This window comes from Onychostoma macrolepis, chromosome 18 (genome assembly GCF_012432095.1).
Source record: "Onychostoma macrolepis isolate SWU-2019 chromosome 18, ASM1243209v1, whole genome shotgun sequence".
Classification (NCBI taxonomy): Eukaryota; Metazoa; Chordata; class Actinopteri; order Cypriniformes; family Cyprinidae; genus Onychostoma; species Onychostoma macrolepis.
Genome location: NC_081172.1, coordinates 9264475 through 9274655, shown reverse-complemented (window position 1 = coordinate 9274655; position 10181 = coordinate 9264475). Strand labels below are relative to the sequence as shown.

General features: G+C 36.9%; 1 protein-coding gene across 4 annotated transcripts; it reads left to right on the top strand.

Annotated features, from left to right (window-relative positions):
• The first annotated feature begins 634 nt into the window (after positions 1–634).
• Positions 635–9923, top strand: selenoo1 (selenoprotein O1). 4 transcript variants are annotated; one of them, XM_058752330.1, is made up of 11 exons: positions 637–802; positions 1005–1075; positions 1216–1704; positions 1863–2066; positions 2593–2770; positions 3527–3657; positions 5467–5744; positions 5855–6023; positions 7879–8064; positions 8273–8429; positions 8973–9923. In XM_058752330.1, exons 3-11 carry the CDS (start codon positions 1235–1237, stop codon positions 9189–9191), a joined length of 1992 nt encoding a protein of 663 aa, XP_058608313.1. In that variant the 5' UTR covers positions 637–802; positions 1005–1075; positions 1216–1234; the 3' UTR covers positions 9192–9923. The 4 variants fall into 4 exon arrangements, 3 of the variants coding, with proteins under 3 accessions (XP_058608313.1, XP_058608312.1, XP_058608311.1); XM_058752329.1 differs by having other exon boundaries at positions 1005–1080; XR_009267102.1 differs by having other exon boundaries at positions 635–802; positions 1005–1704; positions 8277–8429; positions 8973–9111.
• Positions 9924–10181: the final 258 nt, after the last annotated feature.

Here is a 10181-nt window from a genome sequence, read left to right as displayed (position 1 = left end):
AGAACTGATACTTAAAATATGTCCCAGCCACCGCTACTTTATTATAAGAGTACCCTACTGATCCAGGGACAATCATTTAAAATAATAATAATTTAAAAATAAATTTGAAAATAATATAACAATGTTGTGTAGTCTATAATACTATAGACACAGCCAGTTTTACTCATTGAAAGATTTATTAGTGATGAAATAATTACTTTATAATTGTATTGGAGTCTACACACATGCTATACAGTTAATCTGAGCCGTGCATTAATTGGGAGTGGCTTGATGGAGCGCAGGAGATGCAGATAATTTAAGAAAATAATTAATGCTGTCACGTAACAAATCTGTTTCAAAGATAAAATTAAATGAATTGCTAATTACAACATTGAAATAAAATGTAAAGCCTGTACAAATACTAGAAATCGTGAATATAAATAATTGGAAATCATGCAATAAAATAAAATAAAAACAGTGCACATTTCATTTATCTATTATAACATTTGTGTAGTTTTATTCGTTCGTCTGTTTCCTTATAAAAGTCCACAAGTTTTTCGTCAGGTGTCTTTTTTTAATTATATGATGTCATTACGTTGCTGTCTTGCCGCCAGCCAATCACTGCATTGCTGATCGTGGTTTCGAGGATCGATACATCTGCCCTCTTCGGGGAACACGGGAACGCGCAGTAATCTTAGACAACTTAATCCAGATATTTTAATCAAATCCACAAATTCGTTTGAAGAACCAAATTAGCCAGAGATCAGTTATCAGGATTAGAAGATCTGGCATATTTCAAATCATCTCAGATGTATTAAGCGAGGTACGAAAAAGTTAGTTGCTTGAGAAGTGTTTTCCCCCAAAATTCAGAAGCATGGTTTGCAAATTTATTTAAATGACATCTACATGACCATTCTATTTTGTGAATATATTCAAAGCTAAATGCTATATATATATTCACTTTTCGGTGAAAGTAAATGGGGACTGAGTAAACGTCTGTTCGAATCCTGTGTGTTTGTTTCTAGGGGGAACAAAAACAACGACGGACCAGATTTCCGTGGTCAGATGAGAACAGCTTGGTGGTTCTTTCTTTGCAGTTACGTAAGGATGACTGTCACTTTTTCCTAGTCGCCTTAACTAACAAGCTTTGTTAGACATCAGTACGATGTGAATGGCTTCTGCTGGAGCGCGTTTAGCGCGGCTTTATATATCATGTTCTGGTGTTATTTTGCGTAGATCGCTATCTCATGCTGGGATGGACGACATGGGCATAAACACAAGCCGCTCTTGTCTTGAGCGACTGGAGTTTGACAATGTTGCTCTTAAAAAGCTTCCACTGGACCCATCCACCGAACCAGGGGTCCGACAAGTCCGGGGGGCCTGCTTCTCTAGAGTCCAACCCACCCCTCTGAAGAACCCAAAGTTTGTGGCTGTCTCAGGTCCAGCTCTGGCACTGCTGGGTCTTGATGCTGATGAGGTTCTGGAAGATCCACTGGGCCCAGAGTATCTCAGTGGTTCTAAAGTGATGCCAGGATCAGAGGCTGCTGCCCATTGCTACTGTGGACACCAGTTTGGACAGTTTGCAGGACAGCTTGGGGATGGAGCTGCGTGTTATCTGGGAGAAGTGAAAGCCCCGGTGGATCAGAGCCCTGAGTTACTGCATGAGAATCCCACTGGACGCTGGGAGATCCAGGTGAAGGGTGCTGGACTGACACCATACTCTAGGTAGACCTGCTACTGCATTTCCACTGCTACATTTTATGTGCCACATCATGTGATATTCTCATTGACTGCTCACATTTAAAATGATCATTCTGGAGATGCCAATCCACTTTTCTTTCCTTAAGATCGTTGTCCAATTTTTATCCTTTGTGTTTTTTTAGGCAGGCAGATGGGCGAAAGGTTTTGCGGTCCAGCATACGTGAGTTCCTCTGCAGCGAAGCAGTTTTTGCCTTGGGAGTCCCGACCACGAGAGCTGGATTGGTAGTGACGTCAGATTCACGAGTCATGAGGGATATCTACTATGATGGCAATCCACGCATGGAAAGATGCTCTGTGGTCTTGCGCATTGCTCCCAGCTTTATAAGGTAGCCTTATGTTGTTTTTTGTTCCTAAATGCTTTCTCAAGTAAGTGTTAGTTTAGTATTATTTATGTACTATTATAGTTTCTATTAATATTTTGAATTGCATTTATTTAGTTTAATTTTTATTATTTGAAGGTTTTAGTAATTTTATGTGCTTTTGTTATTTTCGTTTAAAAAAAATGAAATTTAAAATTTCTATTTAGCTTTTTTTTTATTTTAGTTTTAGTAATTTTAGTTCTTCGACTTATTTTTAGTTAGTATTAAAGGAAAATTTTCTAACTTTCATTTAAGGTTTTTAATAAAATATTCATGTTTTAGTTCATTTCAGCTTGCTTTTCAGTTTTACTTTTTTAATTAAATGACTGAAAAAAAAAAAGTTTTAGCTAACATTAACAAGTCTCAACTATCTCTTTTTGACCTTGATTTGTACTTCAGTATTTATATCTATCAGTGAAATAATGTTACTTGTAAAGGTCTTTTAGGTCTTGCTGTTCTAGATGTTAATATGTTGACCTGATTCTTGATGTAGGTTTGGATCATTTGAGATCTTCAAACGAGCTGATGAGTTCACTGGCCGCCAAGGTCCCAGCTATGGCCACGATGAGATCAGAACCCAAATGCTGGATTATGTCATTGAGACCTTCTACCCAGAGATCCATCAGAATCACTCCGACCGCATTGAGAGGAATACTGCTTTCTTCAGAGAGGTAGACTGAGATCTATTCATTGCTTTTAACAATACCAGTGCTGCGGCTGTGGTATTGATCCATTGAAACACCAGACCATTTTTTTTTTATTTTTAGTTCCTGCAGTTGCTTGTTGGTCTTCAATCATCATCTTATCCTCAATGACCTTATTTACCAGAGTGACTTTCGCAGGCTACCATCATCAGATTTAGCTTCTTATCCACTGAGACTATATTAGAGCACGTTAGCGCTGTGCAGTGATTAAATTAGCTAATATAAATAAAAAAAATACATTTTCTTTAAATAGAACTATTCTACATTTACATTTATTTGTGACTTACTAATGAGGATAAATACTAACACAATATTTAAATTCTTATTGCATTTTCTACTAAAATATTTATTTATTTATTGCAGTTTTGACAGGATATAATGGGAACAGATGTGTGCCCTTGTTCTGACTAATTGTTTGATTGGTAATATTCCTTACCAATGCATCTTAATTCTGCTTTTCTATATGTACTTGAATGTCATTTTTTGGTTACACTTTATTTTATGGTGTCCTTGTTACAGTGTAATTATACATTTAAGTACTGAATAATATTAATTAACTACTTCTACTTACTATATGGTTAGGGTTAGAGTTGGGGTTTGATTTGGGGTTACTTGCATGTAATTATGCATAATTTATTGTTATTATAATAATAAGTACATGTAAGGTGTAACAAGGACACCTTAAAATAAAATGTTACCCCCTTTTTTTTTTATTATTACTAGGTGACACTACGAACAGCGAGGCTGGTGGCTCAGTGGCAGTGTGTGGGTTTCTGTCATGGAGTCCTCAATACTGACAACATGAGCATCTTGGGCCTGACTTTGGACTATGGGCCTTTCGGCTTCATGGACCGGTAAAGTCTGACACAAACCTCAAATGTTATTCCGACTGTTCAGTAGTCATTTGCATTAACAGGGATTAAAGTTCTCCGTCGCTAGACGGATTTCCGTTAATTGCAGCGAGTCTACGACGGATTTCCGTCAATTGGAAAAAAATGAGGGGAAAAGAAACATGTAGCGCGTTGTTGTTGTTGTTCTGCCGGCACACCAAAAATCATCCCCGCCACGGCTGCTGCTTCTCACTGACAACATAGTAACGCCGCTCCCATCATTCACAGTCGGGTTATTATCAGAGAACAGAGCAGAACTTGATTTCGGCGCGAGATTGCGGCTATTATCTACTCATTCCCGCAGGTTCCGACGGAATGTATCACATTTGCACCTGCTTTTAAGTCTTGAGAACTCACTCGCGCGCTCTCATTATCTGTGCGCATATAGATCGCGATAAGGAGAGTGACAGCTTTTAATTATTATTAAGGGAGTTTGCAAATGTGATACTGATTTAATACAACAGATCAACAAACAAGTACTGCATGATTTTGCTCTATATCATCAACGAGAATAGTTCTAAATAAAGTAACAACACAGCGGTGTTTCATTCATGAATGAAAGTGCGTTTTTGAAGGAATCTAGTGAGTCAGTGATTCATGATTAACCATTCATAAAGACAGTCACTTGCTTCGTTTCTGAATGAATCAGCAGTTCGAACGAATCAATTGAATAAATGATTCAGTGCTAAAATCAGTGACTTGCCGCCACCTGCTGGCGGTTTCAGTTTCATTTTTAGCGTATAATTTCAGTTATTTAAATAATTTAATATTTCTGTATTCAAAATTATATATATAAAACATTAATGTCCACATGAATCTATGAATTTAATTGCACTCATGCCACCTCTGAGCCTCATTAAACGTCTGAAAATGAAAGCCACTTTTGTTAATTAATTTTTGTATTAATACTAATTTCATATGATTGGTAAATTTTAAAAAGCTTAACCATACATTTTTGAATTTGACAAAGATGAAAATGATGCCATTGCAAAGGTAAAAGGAAAATACGACGTAAGTAAGTCACTTTAAGGAATGAAATGTCTCATATTAGGAAGGCTAATTTTTGATCAGAATTTTTGATTATTGATCAGAAGGTGCTCCTAAATTTTTTACATTTGGAGGACAAGTGCTCCTAAAAAGAAAAGGAAGCATAGAGCCATGTGTAACATATTAGATCCATGCATGAGGTCTTGAAGAGACAGCAGCCTAATGCTGTCTTTCATTATACAGTGAAGACTATCCAGTGTTATTTTACAGTTGAATTATAATTAGACCTAACTGAAAAGAATGGTTGGTTGGTTGGTTGTGGGGGTGAAAGAATGGATGAAACGCATTTGTCTGTGACTCCATCTCGACTCGCGCTCACAGAAAGCGCTCAAGAAACATTATCTCTTCCGCTGCTCGATACGCTCGCTTTTTTTTTTTTTTTTGTCTCGAGCAAGTGACTGTACATGATTTGACTGATTTTTATGTAGAGAGGGTGACAGCGCACCGCATTAAAAGAAATGATCATTCATGTTTTCATAACCGCTGGCCAAACTCAAAAACGAAACTAAAATTAAAACATCTTTGATAGCAAGGGCCCCCTGGTGTTTTGGGGGCCCTACGCAGCTTGCATATTCTGCATATAGGGAGGATCGGCTCTGGACAGGTATGGCTGTGGAATAGGGTTTGGCCAAGGAAAAATGTTCAGTCAAACGTTTTTTTTGCTTTAACCCCTGTATTAATGAACAATCGTTCATTAGCATTCATTTCCTTTTTTTTTCTTTCTAGTTTTGACCCAGATTTCATCTGTAATGCCTCCGATACTTCAGGGCGGTATTCTTACCAAGCCCAGCCAGCCATCTGCCGCTGGAATTTAGCTCGGCTCGCTGAAGCCCTGGTACCTGATCTACCTCCGGACAGGGCCGAGCAGGTGCTGGATGAGTATCTGCCTCTTTACAATGGCTTCTATCTGAGCAACATGAGGAAGAAACTGGGTCTGCTGAGGATGGAGGAACCAGAGGACGAGATGCTCATCACAGAACTTATGCAGACCATGCATAACACTGGTATGAAGATAGTGTAGAAAAGGGGGATAATTGCAGGACAGTAGATGCTTATTCTCTCAGATGATAGATGATTATACCTCTGATTTCTCTTTATCTTTTCCTTCTCCTAGGCGCAGATTTTACCAACACTTTCCGCAGCTTGAGTCAGATTTCCTGCCCAACACAGCAGGAGGGGGAAGATGAAAGTGAGGCTATAAAACAAGCCGCAGAGCTTCTCCTGCAGCAGTGTGCCTCTCTAGAGGAGCTCAAAGCTGCAAACAGACCCACCATGGATCCACGGTAACACCTCAGTGTATATTCTCATGTACACTACCATTCAAAATTTTGTGGTCAGAAAGAATTGTAAATGCATGGCTTAAAGTAGTCCGGCCGGGGGACGGATTTCCGGCTTGAGGGCAGGTCCGGCCTCCGGCGCAGACAAAATGTATTTATCAGGCTGCAAATTACAGTCGGAGGCACTTTCGGTGCAGACGCGCTTGGAAAAAACGAGCGCGTTGCTTCCATTATGAGCGCGCATACCGCGCGGCTACATTTGAAATAACGAACTTGAGCGCGCAAATGACGCAATATGTCAACAGGCACTAATCTGACTTGAATAACATACCGGTCCCCTTCAACCTATCACCTTGATTCAAGAGTCAGCGCGCACAGCTGTCACAGCCAATGGGAGCATGATATTAGGTTGTCTTAGCCAATTGCTAGAGAGGAGGGCGGGTTTTATGCTCTCTAACTAATACAAATTTCTATTTAAGTTGGCAAAGTTTTCTGTTTTGGTAAAAGCACCTAAGAATGTTTGCTTATTTCAGAGTGAGCAATGTTGAGTGCACTTTATGCTGTTTGCACATTACAAAGAAACCAATGGTAAATGCACTTTATGTCATTAACATGTTTCAAAGCTAGCAATTCAATAAATTTTGGCACAAACATTCATGTTATGTTATTTTCTTGACACAGTAAGCCTAGTACTGCAAAAGTTTCAATTATTTTGGCACAATAGTTGTTAATGCGTTGAAAATATGACTGTGCTGTTGCTCATAGAATTGGTTAATAGAAAAAACTGGCTTGGTAAAAGTCCTGGTTGAGCCACAGAAAGTTCAGGCTCAGGATTTTTTTTCACTTTAAGCCCTGTAAATGTTTTTAAAACGCATCTCTAATGCTCTCCAAGGCTGCATTTATTTGATCAAAAATACAATAAGAGCAGTTATATTGTGAAATGTATTACAATGTAAAATTATATTTTAAAATGTAATTTATTCCTGTGATGGCAAAGCTGGATTTTAATCATTACTCCAGTCCTCAGTGTCGCATGATCCTTCAGAAATCATTGTAATATGCAGATTTGGTGCTCAAGAAACATTTATTATGATCATTAATGCTGAATGCTGAAAACACTGTCACTTTTGATCAGTTTAATGCATCCTTGCTGAAAAATAGTATTCATTTTGTTTAAATAAAAATAACTGACCCCAGACCTTTGAATAGTAGTCTATATGTTTAGAAATGTATAACATTGACAGCAAAAATGTATTAATGGTGTATGATGATCAAAGTTGTGCATAGTTTACTATGTAGAAAGCCCAGATGAACTATTTCCTCTAGCTCTTAAAAAAATCAATTTACCACCCACTGACTAAATATCACACAGTTTCCACTGTCTACTTTGAGATGGGAATAGATTTTTGGACTGCTGCTGAGAGCAAGAAGTATTGGGCAGGCTTTCAAATTTGCCAGTGAAATAATCAGTGTTGTTATTATTAACTAAAAGTATTTCATTCTTTTACAGTTTCTTTTTAAAGTATTTGTTAATTGAAATTAAGCTCAAATAAAATATAAGTATTGAATATTTGACTTGTCAAATGTAGCCTTGACAACTAAATGAAATACAAAAATGAAAAAACTAGAAATAGAAATAATTTAAAAGAATAAAAACTAAATCACTAAGTAACAAAAGCACATAAAATTAGCAAAACGTAAACTAAAATTAAAGTGAAGACTGAAAAAAAACAACTAAAAGTGAATTTGAAAATATGAATAAATACTGTTATAGTATAACTAAAATAATATGAAAAATAAATGGTTAAATATGTTTATTTGCATATTTCTGTTCAGTGATGTTTTCTTTCCTTCAATATAGTGAACTTGCAATGCTACTGTCCATGGCTCAGAGTAACCCTGCACTGTTCCAGATGATTTCGGACAGGAAGACGGTCGCCCGGCAGCTGGAAAGGCTCTCAAGGTTGAAGGAGCTGATGGACACCACTGCAGAACAACTGAGCGCCAAACAGACTGAAGACTGGTCCCGCTGGATCAAAAAATACAGGTACAGAAAGGACACTTTGAATTCTTTTGATTGAATTGCATTCATTTCCTGTTGGCAGTGAAAAATATATTGTAAAGCATTGTTATTTGAAACCAAAAAACCTAAAGAGGACGTGGAGAAGTAGTTGTTTTAATAATTTAAGATCTGTGTAAATGATTTTTTTTAGCTACTATGTACTTTTGCATATATTGTCAATCCAATTCCCAAGGCAGCGGCTTGCTCGTGAGTCTGAGTCAGGGGTTGATGTGACAGATCTGCAGAAGGAGAGAGTACATGTGATGAACAACAACAACCCATATGTGGTACTCAGAAACTACATCGCCCAGAATGCAATAGAGGCAGCTGAAAATGGTGACTTCTCAGAGGTGGGGCTATTACTAGCTTTGTTATATCTTTTTGACATACACTATCATTTAAAAGTTTGGAGTCAGTAAGTTTTTTTTATTATTATTTTTTTTTTAATTCAGCAAGGACACATTCAGTTGATCAACAGTGACAGTTTTACAAGACTTTTACCAAAAAATCTATTTTAAATAAATATTTTTATATTCATCAGAGAAAAATAAAAAAAAATATATACCACAGTTTTTACAAAAATATTGAGCAGCACAACCTTTTGAAAATAAGAGATAAGCATATTTGAATGAAACGATCATGTGACACTGAAGACTGGAGTAATGGCTGCTGATGTAAAATGTAAAAGTTGTTTTAAATTGTAATTTTTTTTTACTTATTTAAAAAAAAACAATTATAGACCCCAAACTTTTGAAAAGTTATGTTATTATTGAACAGTTGTTATAAATGTTATGATGTTCTTAATAGTTCATGTTTTTTTTATTTATGATCTTTATAATTTCTCTTTATAAAAATCTGCATTTAAGACTTTGTCGTCTTCTCAAATCCATCAGGTCCAGAGAGTTCTGAAAGTGTTGGAAAAGCCGTTCTCTGTGCAGGAAGGTCTTGAAAAGCCAGGCTGGGTGGGAAGAGGAGGAGTGGCGGATTCAGGAGAAAGAGATGAGACCGGAGAAGAAGGGAATACTTCAGGAGCAGAGGCTCGAGTACTTGTCCCATATGACAGCAAGCCCCCCATATGGGCCAATGAGATCTGTGTCACCTGATCATCATAAAACCTTCATGACAACTAACCTGCTCATTTAAGTGGAATAATCCTGCAGAAGCTGGTTAGGTGTCAGTGAAGGTATTAAATGAGGCATTAAACTCCTGTCCACCAGTTAAAAACATGCAGTAAGATAATGTGTTGTGGGCTAAATGAAAATCCAGCAGGTTTATCGCTGTATATTTGACTGGTTGCAAATGATGACTTAGACCACCAGTCTAACCATGACCGGTCTCAAGTCTGAAAGATGGAAGTTATGCCTTTATATAAAATGACTGTTACTTTCAAGTGAAACGCACAAGCCCTTGATCAACCAAGCTCCAAAGCCTAAACGCACAAACAGATGTAATCGTTTACCTAAAGGTTCTCACTTTAAATCATGTAGTTATAAGTACGTAGAATTGATTTAACACATAATCCATGTGTAGCTGAAATAGTCTATTAATCAGCAACTACATTTACTTGTAAATAGTAACTTGACTGAACGTATTTTATTTTCAGTTAAGTGCTTTAAGTTTCCTTACCACACCGCTTCACCCAATTCATTTTTAAAGTGTAATTGGAACATGCATAAATCATTTTACATTTAACACTTGAAATGCCATTTTGATTTTGTTCAAAATGTAATTAACAGAATTTTAATGTCTTTCAGCATAGTTTCAACAACTGTGAAGAAATTTTCAGACATTATTTATAAAATTTTTAAGATAAAGTACTAATTTAATAAACATAACAAATAGCATGTCTGTGTTCTAATTTTGTACACTAGGATTATGTCTGTGAAAATGAGGTTTTGCATTTGTAAAAGACATTTAGGACCTTTTCAGTGAGAGTGTGTGGGGAAGCGGCTTCCATTGTTTTCATTTAGGGAGGAATGTCTGTGCCTGGGGCCTAATACTTTGGTAACATGTTAACACAGGTTCAGATGTGCACCTAAAAATATTAAGGCAGATTTCAACAGTGTCAAGTACTTGCAGACAGAAAAAAATATCCCTGTAAT